The sequence below is a fragment of the Citrus clementina genome, unplaced genomic scaffold (assembly GCF_000493195.1).
Source record: "Citrus clementina cultivar Clemenules unplaced genomic scaffold, Citrus_clementina_v1.0 scaffold_3, whole genome shotgun sequence".
NCBI classification, from domain to species: domain Eukaryota; kingdom Viridiplantae; phylum Streptophyta; class Magnoliopsida; order Sapindales; family Rutaceae; genus Citrus; species Citrus x clementina.
The window spans coordinates 27,831,161-27,844,249 of NW_006262339.1; the positions used below are offsets into that span (position 1 = coordinate 27,831,161).

The following is a 13,089-nucleotide window of genomic DNA, read 5'->3' on the forward strand; positions in this document are numbered from 1 at the left end:
GCCATCGGAGGCGTAGAATCGAGGAGATCCCTCAGTTGGGGGAGCAACCCTATGGGGTACATCCCCATAGAAGTGCAGGTCGGGTCCCAAGAGAGCGCATGGATGAAGGGAGAGACCAATCTCGCTCTGGGCGAGTTTTGGGAATTGATAGCCGAGGAGCAAATGTTGAGGGAAGTGAGCTGAGGCAGCGGCTGCATCATGCCGAGCAGGAGCGTGACCAAGTAACTGCACGCGATCCTGACCGGGCTTTAGAATTGGATGGTGAGGTGCGACGGTTGGCGCAGGTGATGGATGAGATTCAGGGCAAGAGGAAACCATCGAGCTTAAGGATAATGTTGGATGATGAGTCTCCGCTATCAGCCGAGATCATGGGTACCGTGATCCCTAGAGATTTTCACTTTCCTAACCTTAAATACTCCGGGAGAAGCGACCCGCTGGTGCATATTAAACGTTTCAATGACATGACGGGTGTGCAGGGGTTAACACCAGCTCAGAGGTGTAAGGTATTCCCATTGACACTAGAGGGACGATCCCGAGAGTAGTACCGTAAGTTGCCGCGTGGAAGTATAAGAGGCTATGAACAGATGTGCCAAGAGTTGGCTAAGCAGTTCTGCGGAGCAGTAGCCCCAAAGGACGATATGATAGAGTTGATGGGGATGAAGCAAGAGGAGCACGAATCCCTTCGGGATTTTGTGAAGAGATATCATCAAACCATGCTTGATCTGGGGGCTTTCAATCACCCATAAGCGCTGAAAGGATTAAAAGAAGGTATGGGGATAGGCCGATTGTGGTATAACCTGAGAAATCCCATCATTCAGAGTTATTCGGCGGGATATGAGTAGGCAATGAGAAATAAAGAAATTGAAGAGGACAAAACAACGAGGATAAAGAGTGAACAACTGGAGGAGTTGAGGCGGAAGAAGAAGAGAACACTGAGTGGGAGCGGGTCGGGAAAGCAAGCTGGGGAATCATCAATAATGGGGGGAATATCAGCTTGGTCCCGCCCTTACCCGATAACGCAAAGACCACAACAGTTCCAACACAGCCGAGCTCAACCTCAACATCCCCTATTCCCGGAGCGGCAGCAAGAATTCCGGCAGATGGCTGCCTATCCTTATCACAACACTTATAGGGCATTGAATGCGGTTAACCCTAGAGCTGGCCGACCAAACCAGCCACCCCCAATCCCAGCTCGGGACGATTTTCACGACAGCTGAACAATCCAATTGATTGACCAGAGCCCAGCGTATAAACAGTACACCCACTGAAAATTTTCGTAGAGGAACTATATGAGAAGATTGAAGGACAAGGCCTCCTATATCCCCCTGCCCCTGTAACCATCCCCCTGCCCCTGTAACCAAATCAGCTCACAAATGGGATCAAGGCAGGTTTTACAAGTTCCACGACAATCATGGTCACACCATCAGCCAGTGCCGAGATTTAAAAAACCAAGTGAAGGATCTGGTGAGGAATCGATATCTAGATGAGTATGTAGATGGGGCATTACCTGTCATTGAGTCACATTATATGTTGGGGGATGGAACTGAAAGGAATCTGGAACGCGAACAACCAACCATCCGGGTAATAGCAGGGGGGCCAACACTGGCTGGAGATTCGAACATGGCAAGGAAGAATTAGAGCTGGCAAAATTTGACACGACCCGATTACCCGACACGAACACGACATAAATAAATGGGCATGGGTCGTCAAATTTAACACGATTATTAAATGGGTCGGGTCCAGGTCAACACGATTTTTTTCCATGTCGGGTTAGGGTTAAAATTCTTGACCCATTTACCCGATCAATAACCCGATTATATTTTCTATTTTAAGATAATTTACATATTCTTATCATTAAAACTCAAATATTAGAGATGCTTTTTTTTTATTCTTTAAAAGGGTGAATATAAATACAATGTTTTATTTATAAATTTTAAATACATTTAGAGCTTCAATAGTGTAAATGTGTAAAAATTGATAGACATGTATATTTTATAATATTGATATATAATATTATATATATATATAATACATATCTACCAATGATAGTGTGTAAATATTTGATGTAACTTTTGTTCAATATATAGATATTAAATGGGTTATTGGGTAACCCGATTATTTTTCCGTGTCGGGTTTGGGTCTCAATATTTTGATACGATTATTAAATGGGTCGGGTTTGGGTCTACCTAAATATGACACGACACGAAGCTGACACGACACGAACACGAACACGACCTGATGACCCGTTTTGCCAGCTCTAGGAAGAATTATGGGAGATATGGTCTGACCAGTAAAAAATTATTTTTCAGTTTGCCAACAGCCAAGAGGGCGAAGGTAAGGCAAGTTCCCATTATGTGGACAGATGATGATGAAGAGGATGTCTTATACCCTCGTGAGGATGCATTGGTGATTAAGGCGACAGTGGCTAGTAAAGAATTCCAGCGAATATTGGTGGACACAGGCAGCTCGGTCGATATACTTTTTAAGTCGACCTTGGATGAGATGGGAATCGCGAACTTGAAATTGGAGCAGACGAACACATTCTTGAAGGGATTTGAAGGATGACGGTTAACTCTCATGGGGATCGTCGAGCTGCCAATTACTGTGGGATCGAAGCCGTTTGAAAAGACAGTGATGCTGGACTTTGTTGTGGTGGAAGAAAAAAGCCCCTACCAAATAATATTTGGGCGACCGTTCATGAGGGTAAGCCAATGTGTTATATCCACGCATTACTTAGCATTGAAGTACAGAGTAAATGGGGTTGTGGGTGTAGTAAAGGGTGACCAAAGGATGGCGAGAAATTACTATGCTACAGCCGCCAAAGAAACCTTACAAGTTACGGCGCTTGATAGCCGAGGAGATTTCAAGAAGGGTCGCCAGGAACCAGCTAAGAAATTAAAGGAGGTTCTGGTGAGTAAGGATGACTCGAACATAGTAATGAAGATTGGGTCAGGGTTGGGTAAAGCTACAAAGGGTGAACTGATAAGATGCCTACAGTCTCATGCAGACATATTTGCCTGGTCGCATGAAGACATACCAGGAATTGATCCCGAGGTGGCCTGTCATAAATTGGCTATCAGAAAGGGGGCTAGGCCGGTAAGATAAAAAAGGAGATGCTTTAACCAGGAAAGATACGAGGCCATAAATGCTGAGGTGGAAAAGTTGTTGTGAGCAGGATTCATAAGGGAGGCTCAATATCCAGAATGGATCTCCAATGTGGTGTTGGTAAAAAAAGCAAATGGGAAATGGAGAATGTGTGTGGATTTCACAAACCTCAACAAGGCATGCCCGAAGGATGACTTCCCCTTGCCCAAAATAGATCAGTTGGTTGACTTAACGGCAGGCCACAGCCTGCTCAGCTTTATGGATGCTTTTTCTGGATACAACTAGATACCCATGGACAAGCAGGATGAGGAGAGCACCACGTTTATAACTAACATGGGTTTGTTTTGCTACAAGGTGAAGCCCTTCGGCTTGAAAAATGCAGGAGTAACGTATCAGAGGTTGGTGAATAGGATTTTCCAGCCGTTGATTGGACAAACCATGGAGGTATACGTGGATGATATGATTACGAAGTCTAAGAACTAAACAGATCATGTACGACATTTGGAAGAAACCTTTGACCTGCTGAGGAAGTACTGAATGAAGTTGAATCCGGAGAAATGTGCATTTGGAGTTAGCTTGGGTAAATTCTTGGGGTTCCTAGTGAGCCATCGAGGGATAGAGGCCAACCCAGAAAAAATACAGGCAGTGATAGAAATGAAGTCTCCCCGAACAGTTAAGGAGGTGCAAAGCCTTACAGGGAAGTTGGCGGCATTGAACCGGTTCATTTCACGGGCCACGGATAAATGTCACATTTTCTTCTAAATTATGAGGAAGGGAAGGAAAATGGAGTGGACAGCAGAATGCGAGGAGGCATTTGGGGCAGCTGAAGGAGTATCTTGCCAGTGCCCTACTGTTATCAACTCCAAGAGAGGGTGACAAGTTGTATTTGTACTTGGTTGTCTCCAAGTGGGCTACCAGATCGGTGTTAGTCAGAGAAGATGTGGGAAAGCAACACCCAATGTACTACACTAGTAAGGCCCTGGTGGACACAGAAACCAGATATCCCCTGATGGAGAAATGGGCGCTGGCTTTAGTAACGGCAGCACGTAAGCTCAGACCATACTTCCAACGCACCCGATAGTTGTGATGACTGACCAACCTCTTCAGCAAACGCTCTTAAAACCAGATGCATCTGGTCGGTTAGTGAAATGATCTGTAAAGTTGAGCAAGTTTGACCTAACTTACAAACCCCGAGGAGCGATCAAAGCCCAAGCCTTGGTCGATTTTGCGGTGGATTGTACGGTGCCAGGGGAAGGAGTTCACGAGGAGCAACTGGTTGAACAAAAAAAAAAAAAAACAGAGGAGGTGTGGTTGATAATGGTGGATGGATCACGCAGTGAATAAGGATCTGGAGCAGGGGTGGTGATATGGAGCCCAGAGGGGGCCGGGGTATCTTATGTAGTAAAGTTTGAGTTTCAGCTCACGAATAACTAGAGAGAATACGAAGCCTTCATTATTAGGCTTAAACTGGCACACGCGCTACGAGCAGAAATGGTAGAGATCCGAGCAGATTCCCAGTTGGTTTGTAATAAGCTCAATGATCATTTTCAGGCAAGAGAAGAGAAGATGAAGCTTTATTTGAAGAAGGCAAAGCAGATGATTGGGCTTTTCCGAGAGGTAGAAATAAAGTAGATATCTAGGACAGAGAATTTCCGGGCAGATATGTTGGCCAGAATGGTCGCGATTGTAGATCCAAAGTTGCCCAAGTCAGTCCCATTAGAAGTAAGGACTTCGCCAAGTATAGGGGAGGAAATATAAGTAATGAGGGTGGACACCGAAAGCTCCTGGATGGACCCAATTATCTCGTACATCCGCGACGATATTTTACCAGAGGACATGAAGCAAGCAAGGAAGTTGAAATGTCGGGCAGCAAGGTATACGTTACTTGATAGGATACTTTATCGCCAAGGGTTCACTTTACCCCTCTTGAGATGTTTGGACGACGAGGAAGCAAATTATGTGCTACGGGAAATACATGAAGGAATATGTGGCAACCACTTGGGGGCAAGGACTTTAGTATTCAAGGCACTACGACAAGGAAATTTTTGGCCGACTATGCACCAGGATGCAAAGGAGATGACCAAAAATTGTAAAGTCTACCAAAGCTTCTCGGATGTCCCTGCTCAGGCCCCAGAAAGGCTGACCGCTATGTCATCCTCATGGCCTTTTGACCAGTGGGGGATTGACCTGATTGGTCCATTGCCCAAAGGCCGAGGAGCTGCAACACATGCAATTGTGGCTATAGATTATTTCACAAAATGGGTGGAAGTGGAAGCCCTTAGTCAAATCACGGAGAAGAAGACGACTGGTTTTGTCTGGAAGAATATCATTTGTAGATACGGAATCCCCTATGCCATCATAACGAACAATAGAAGGCAATTTAACAACCACAATTTCAGAGAGTTTTGCCAAAACTTGGGCGTAGATTTGAAGTTTTGTACCCCGGCACATCCCCAAGAAAATGGGTAGGTAGAGGTAGCTAATAAAGTTATAAAGAAGCTCCTGAAAACCAGGCTGGGAGAGAAGAAGGGAGGTTGAGTCGACGAGTTACCAGGAGTGTTATGGGCCTACCGGACAACCCACAAAACCGCCACGGGAGAAACCTCGTTTGCCTTAGCTTTCGGTCATGAGGCAGTAATCCTAGCGGAAATTGGGGTGGGAGCGCATCGGACAGAGTATTTCAATGAGGAATAGAATGACAAGCAGATGTGTATGGGCCTAGACTTATTGGAGGAAAAAAGAAAAGGGGCCTCGCAGAAAGTAGCCCAATGCCAACAGAGGATCATGCGCTATTACAACAAGAATGTACGTTTAATAAGGTTTCAACGGACTCACTTCGCATGGCTTAAGATGTTCTTATTCGTGCAGAAGAGATCACTAGTTCGAACAAGTTTGGCCTAAATGGTCCGACAAGAAAAGTGGAAAAATGGATTGGGTGGCAACCCCCTGTATGGCCTTAGTGCAAACTTAACTCAGATGGTGCATGTAAAAGAAACGGGGGTTCTTTTGCTGGAGGAATTCTTCGGAACTCTAACGGGAATTGGGTTAGTGGCTTTGCAATGAACATTGGGTATTGGTCGGTCACAGTTGCTGAACTATGGGGGGTTTATCAAGGTCTGGTTATGGCTTGGGACCACGGTATTCGCTGGCTACTTGTTGAAGTCGATAGTCAGTGCGTTTTTCAAATGCTGAATAATCTTGAAGAAATGACTAATGAAATACTCTCCGCTAGTTTCGTCCATCAAAGAGCTTATACACAGGAATTGGCACATTTCTGTGAACCATGTTTACAGAGAGGCAAATTTTGCTGCAGACTCAATTGCGAATTATGCTTCCGACCCTCTGATTGGCCTTCACAATTTGAGTAGTCCCCCAGCTTGTGTCATTCCTTTTCTTCTTCACGATATGTATGGGGTGACTCACCCCCGAATAGTGTCCTTGTAGCTCTTTTAACAGAGCCCCTATTGAATCAAAAAAAAAAAAGAAAAAAGAATATAGGCCTGAAGGATTAGCAGCTAATAGCATCATTTTGGCTGCACTTGTGGTTCCTTATGATGGGCATTGCAGTGCGAGTGCATTTGCATCTCATTTGGAACTTGAGAATGATAAAGAGAGCTTGGCTAATCTTATGGATTTGATAATATGGAGGCGCTTCCGAGACCGTAACTTCTGTCGGAATTGTTCTCCAAAGGTGTAAAGACTCGAGCAACTCAGCAAGTAAAAAGATCTTTGCAATGTCTTGGAGCATGAGTTTCATCCTCTGGAACTTGCCTCAGAGGTACAACCTTTGTTGGCCAAAATCTCGAAGTTTAGGTTGTAAGCTGCTTGATCAGTTTTTTTTGTACCATAAGTGCAACTTTCTCGTTATGTTCCTACCCTTCAAAAGCTTGTTACTCTGAGGTTGCTCCAGCAGGCGTCTGGGATAAACACTTGAATCGGCAAAGAGACTTGGCCGGCAGTTTTAAGAATATGTCAACGATGATATCTAAAGGAAAGGTGGCTGCCATTGCTTCTACAAGTTGTTGAAATACAGAATTTTTTTTAATGGTCACACTGTTAACATGAGAACGACAGGATTTCAGTATAACAAAGGAAAGATGCAATTCTATTCCCATGACCTCAATGGTGTTAAGTAAACTTCTACAGCAAAGAGAATAACCAAAAAAAAAAAAAAGGGGAGGACAAACACGAGGATTGTATATAAGGACTTAGTCCAATTAGATAACATATACCACATGTTTTTCTTGATAAGGAAGTCCAAAAATCATTAACGCATTTGAAAAGGTTCCCTATCTTTATACCATTCCCAGGCTGACTGCAACAGCCATCTCTTTTTCGCCAAAATTTGTCCAGGGTATGTGGATTATAGTGTTGATAGAGACATTGTCACTAGAATAGTACAGGTGGTTCTATTCCCTTTGGCTTCTAGGTCGTGGCGGTTGTGGTGCTGTTTTTAGAGATAGTTTTGGTACTTATTTGGGTGTTTATGGTTTGTCCTTGGAAAATAATAAAACATTCTTTGCAGAGATTGTAGTTATATTATTATTAATTAACAAGATATAAGACCACCTACTTCGTATGCAAAAAAAATACCAGTGTCACAGACTCATAGTAGTCCCGCTTAAAACCCAAACTCCTTAGGTAATGTATACAACCTTAATGCCAGAATCTTTCTAGTGCACTTAAGCTTATTATTAAGCCTATTGCACACATATCACTTATCACAAATTAATAATAATAATAATAATAATAACAACAACAACAACAACAACAACAACAACAACAATAATAATAATTGAAATAGCAAAGATATAACAAATCAATTAACAATACATAAATAAAAAATTATTAATAATAAATTGAAATGGTAGAGATATAACAAGTTAATTAACAATATATAAATAAAAAATTCACTAACCCAAGGCCTGTAAAAATGCAGTATCGTTAAAACATATTTGCTACCTTCACAATGGTGCTTGAATGATATTAGCCTGGATGGCAACAAATGTATGTTTGAATTCTATCACACTAAAATTTAAAACTAGAGAATATTTACTTAAGAAAGAAGAGTAAAATCACTTAGATTTTTGGTATGTTTTTCAATTGAACGTAAAAGCCAATATATATAGGTTTCAAGGGAGGGCATTGGTTAGTTAAAATTCCTAAGTGAGATTTTTCTTCATTTTTTGCAATAATTGGTGCTGTTTAAGATGTGGTTTCTCGTTCACCCAAACACCAATTTGATCATTCTATGATTCGTTGGAAAAAGCTCACGGAAGAGATTCCGAATCATCCATGCATGTATACTTTTTCAATATTTATCTTGCTCAAAATTGACCTGAAAATACCCACTTTATGCTATTTTTCTAACAATGACAGACACAGGATGGTGACAGCTGTGTTGGTTATTCACTTTTTCTCTAATCCCTTATTGAGTCCCCATTGGAACATTCAAAATTCGTTGGACTAATTGTTTACTTCTAGTTCGGAATATTCATTTTCGAGGCCCACACACTTTCCGGGAGAGCAATGGCGTTGCTGATGGCCTTGCTAATTTGGGCAATCCATGTTCTTCACCACATGACGGCAAACGGCTCCTGTTGGGGGGGGCAGAGTATTGTTTGCAAAGAAGCTAATGGTTGGTTTGTTTCCTTATCTCATATATTATTATTATTATTATTCAGGAATGATAATAGAACAGCACTTATAAAACATCACCATACAGACGAATAAAAAATTAATGTAAAGACTTAAAAAGCACGACTCAGAATAACAGAGGAGGCTGAGCAGAAGAGTCTTGCAGATGAATTTGAGAATTGAGAGAAACAGAGAAGCGAGAACTTGGAAAAGCGCAAGCACTGCAGCTAATCAGGCAGAGGCAAGAGATGGAGAAAAAGTTACAAAGATGGCTAAAACGCATGAGGATTAATTTATTGCTGGACAACGATGAGAACATTTACTCGATCTATTAATTAATTTATTTATTACACAATCTCTCAGGCTTTTTTTTTTTTTTTGTGTTTCTTTAGTGTGTTTGTGGTAAAATTTGAACAAGAAGTATTTAGGATGTGACACGTGTACAGCACCGCTCATGACCCATAAGCCCTTGCAAAGAACGAAGGAGGAACGCAAAGGGCAGGGGCATAATCTCAGGCTTTTTCTTCTTTTTATTTCTTTAGTGTGCGCATTATGAATAAATTGACAACACCATTAACTTGATATGTCAGTAAATTTTGTGCTTGCTTGTGCTTATTATAAAAGTAAAAGGACTTGGGTGCTCCAGACACTTTGATCATTATCCATTCATTATCTACAACATGCGTATGAATATGATCAAGATTGGTTGCATTTTACACATAGCATTGGCAAGGAGTGAATGTAAAAAGAAAAATGATCCTGTTCAAGGATCCAAGAATTTTCAACTTGATGACTGCTGCTGGAGGAGTGCCCCAAGACTTTTCCGAAGCTCGATGGCTGCTGCTGGAGGAGTGCCCCAAGACTTTTCCGAAGCTCGATGGCTGCTGCTGGAGGAGTGCCCCACTAAGAATATTGATAAGAGAGTGAATCTTCCACCGTTCCCGTTTTTAATTCAAGATCCAATGCACCTAAGCAACATAAAGGAATCCTTCAGTTAACTGACGACAAATTCAAACATACAGTCGCAATTAAATTAAAAATATGCGGGGGTGAACTAAATTCATACCTTCACTTTGGAAGTTTGCTCTACTATTGGGTGAGATCAAGCTGTCTGCTGCCTCTGCATATACTACCAAGTTACAGTCTTCTAAATCCTCTTGAAGACCATCAATAACGAAATCTTCATATGAACCATCGTTTGGATTAAAAAGTACAAATTTCTCGCCCAAAACAGACAAAAATGAATCACTGTCCTTGAAGGGACACAAAGGCTGCAAATGCAGAATTGAATTGGCTAATGAAATTCTGGTCCAGGATTCTTTCACGCCATATTCTTTCATAATCCAAAATTCTTTCTCCCATTTTGTTGTCACTGGGATTAAACAAAGACAGTCTCCTATGCTTCTAACTGAATATGAATATATGGCATCATATCCGAATAAATGAGGTAAGGCTAAGAATTTGAACTTGTCTTCCACCAAATCAAATGCAGCAATCATAAAGGGGTCATCAAAATTGAGCTTACAAAAACCAAAGTGGATAGTTCCGTTGAGATGGATCGCCCAAAGATCTGCTCTAAACTCTACAAAATTATTAATTTCAAAAGTTTTCCATGTATTGTTTCTTAAAGAGAAGACATGCACACTTGTTACTTCGACTTCATCATAAGGGTCAGAAACTCCGAAAACCTTGAAGTCATCTATTGACTGAGCATAACCTAAGGCGTATAATGATGTATATCTCTCATCGAAAGGTTTATAAGGTGGTATTCTCTTGAACTCTCTAGTGGTATAATTGTATATAACGTGTGAACTTCTTGCAGTGTCATCATAAATGAGTAACCACAACAAACCATTACAAGAACCGAGGATCCAAGCACAATCATTACAGCAGTTTTCGATTGGAAAATGAAGCTGATCTACCGTTGTAATTCCTCTATCGATGTCTAAACAGAGAAGAGAGTTTCTTACTATAAGATCGTCGACCATTACTGTTTGTCTTTGTTGGTTTTGATTTTTGTGCAACTCGACGAACCAAGGACTGGTGATTAAAGCCATGAATGCCTTTGATAGACACTTGAATCGACAGAGAGACTTGGCGGGCATTTTTGAGAATATGTCAACGATGATATCTTGAGGAAGACCCTCCATTACTTCTTCTGCAAGTGAAGCAAAAACTTTAGGGTTTTTAAACTACTTTGTTAGCCGTGATGTTTCTAAAGTAGTTGTGTATGTACGTGTTTTTCTATATATATATATGTTTGGATAATAATGATTCCAATTTAACGAAAATCTCGAGTCAGATTCAGTTAATGCCAACTTTTCCTTTCCTGGGAAAATTAGAACCGCACAAGTAATCCTAGCCATGTTAGGAGAGCACTACGTGAGACTAAACTTTGTTCCTGTAAATTAGTCCTGCTCATGACCTCAACTATACTAAACAAGTTTTTTGACAATTAGTCCTGTCCCCAATGAGGATCGTTCGCACTACATAACGTGAGACTAAACTTTGTTCCGTAATGGGGACTCCCCATTACCCCAGCATGAGGATCGTTCGCAAAGACTTGATACCGAATGGGTCTCGTATTGTCAAGATGATACCGGTTGATTCAGATGATCTTTGGTTTGCTTACAATCTCGTAGCTGGTAAAGATCCTTTCTTGGCCATCACTTTAAGGAAAGTTGTAAGACAGACGAAATCTGGTGGAAAAGATGCAGAATGGGTGAAGCTTAAGTCGGAAATCTGGTGGCCGTCACGGTCAGGAAAGTTGTATGACAAGGAAGGATCCATTAAGAATATTTTAGAAAATGAATATGTTAAAATTGGGGCCTTCCATGCTCTGAAACTTGAGCTGCGATCGGCCATTTTTTTGACAAAGGATGTTTGGGACTCATTGGTATTAACAAATATCTTTATTAATTGTTGGTAGAAGCATGACCATCACTCGTTCAAGAATTGAAACTTCAATTCCGCGCAAGCATGGTCCTGCGGTTGCCCGTTATGTGTGGACTTTGAATAAGTTCTTTGAGAGTGTTCTACATGCTTTCCTGAAACATGTTGATTTCAACGTGCTACGTTGTGCGGAAATAAGTCCCGGTTTCACTGAAAACTAGTGTCATCTTCACCTACTGCTAGAGGCAGAGTGAAGACAGTTGAGACCAATTATTGAGGACAAGTCGCGAATAGTTCTTGTTCATACGAGTTCAGGATACAAGCAGAGAAGTTTTGTATGCTTCAAGTGTAATGAATATGATCAAAGATACTAAAGCTGCACAAGAGGTTCAAGTTCTCAAGGAATTTTTCAACATGATTTCAAATGATCCTACACGTCCATGTTGTGGATGAAAGCATGTGGAGGTTGCCCATCAACGGATGGCCGTGCAAACGCTGCACATTACAGATGATCTTTTCGGGAATACTGAAATAGCGACTAGGAAGAAGTATGTTGATTTGGTAAATTCGGTTAAGGATTCAGGAGGCACTGCTCATATATTTTCGTCTATGTCTCAAGGCAACATGGGACAATTGACTGGTGTAGCTCCAATTCTTCGATTCCCTCTACCAAATTTGACGAAGTCTGCAGTTTGGAATCGAAACTTAATAGTAGCACTTGTATTGATTTAGGTATTGAAAATTTGCAACTTTAGAGGATAGGCAGAAAACAGTTATGATTAGAAATGGCCAAAGTTTAGAATATTTAGACCAAAGTAATTGTGTTTTTTGATAGAAATGATAAATGTTCGATGAAATGTATGAAAGAAAACATAGTACCGGAACAAGGCTGCAGGAAATTTAATTGCATCGAAGATGTGACATCCTAAGAACAAATTTTAGTGTACGTTAATGAAATAAAGCTAGACCTGCAAGCACAAAGAAGAATGGATAAGCACAACAAGCCATTACAAGAACCGTAGATAGAAACAGAATCATCAGAGTGTTTTTCGATTGGAAAATCAAGCGGATCCACTGTAGTAATTTTGGTATCAAGGTCTACCCAATGAGGACCTTTTTCAACAGAAGTAACAAGGCTTTGCCTTTGTTGGTTTTGAGTCTGGTGCAAATTGACGAACCAAGGATTGGTGATTAAACCCATGAATGACTTTGAAGTTTTTCACGGCAAACTGTAGCCTCCACAATTATAGGACAAAAGTTCAGTTGCACTAATGCTAGCTACTAAGTCCGAACTTGGCTAGGAATACTGGTCCGGTTCTAATTGTTCTAAAGAAAGGATTCTTAATTTGTCAGAAAAAAGAAAGAAGAAAGGGCGTTCTAGCTAATAAAGTTTATGTAAAATTGGAATTCTTTCTTGTTTGGGTTGGTTTAATGTTGAATGTGAGAGTTCATTAC

At 41.2% G+C, this 13,089-nt stretch overlaps 1 protein-coding gene and 1 pseudogene across 1 annotated transcript; one reads left to right on the forward strand and one right to left on the reverse strand.

Moving 5' to 3' along the window:
• Positions 1–9,645: 9,645 nt before the first annotated feature.
• Positions 9,646–10,892, reverse strand: LOC112099811 (F-box/kelch-repeat protein At3g06240-like). The gene is made up of 2 exons (XM_024187288.1): positions 9,809–10,892; positions 9,646–9,710 (listed from the first exon to the last, which is right to left on the reverse strand). The coding sequence occupies exons 1-2, from the start codon at positions 10,890–10,892 to the stop codon at positions 9,646–9,648; spliced, it is 1,149 nt and encodes a 382-aa protein (XP_024043056.1).
• Positions 10,893–11,284: 392 nt separating this feature from the next.
• Positions 11,285–12,366, forward strand: LOC112099812 (annotated as a pseudogene).
• The last annotated feature ends 723 nt before the right edge of the window (positions 12,367–13,089 follow it).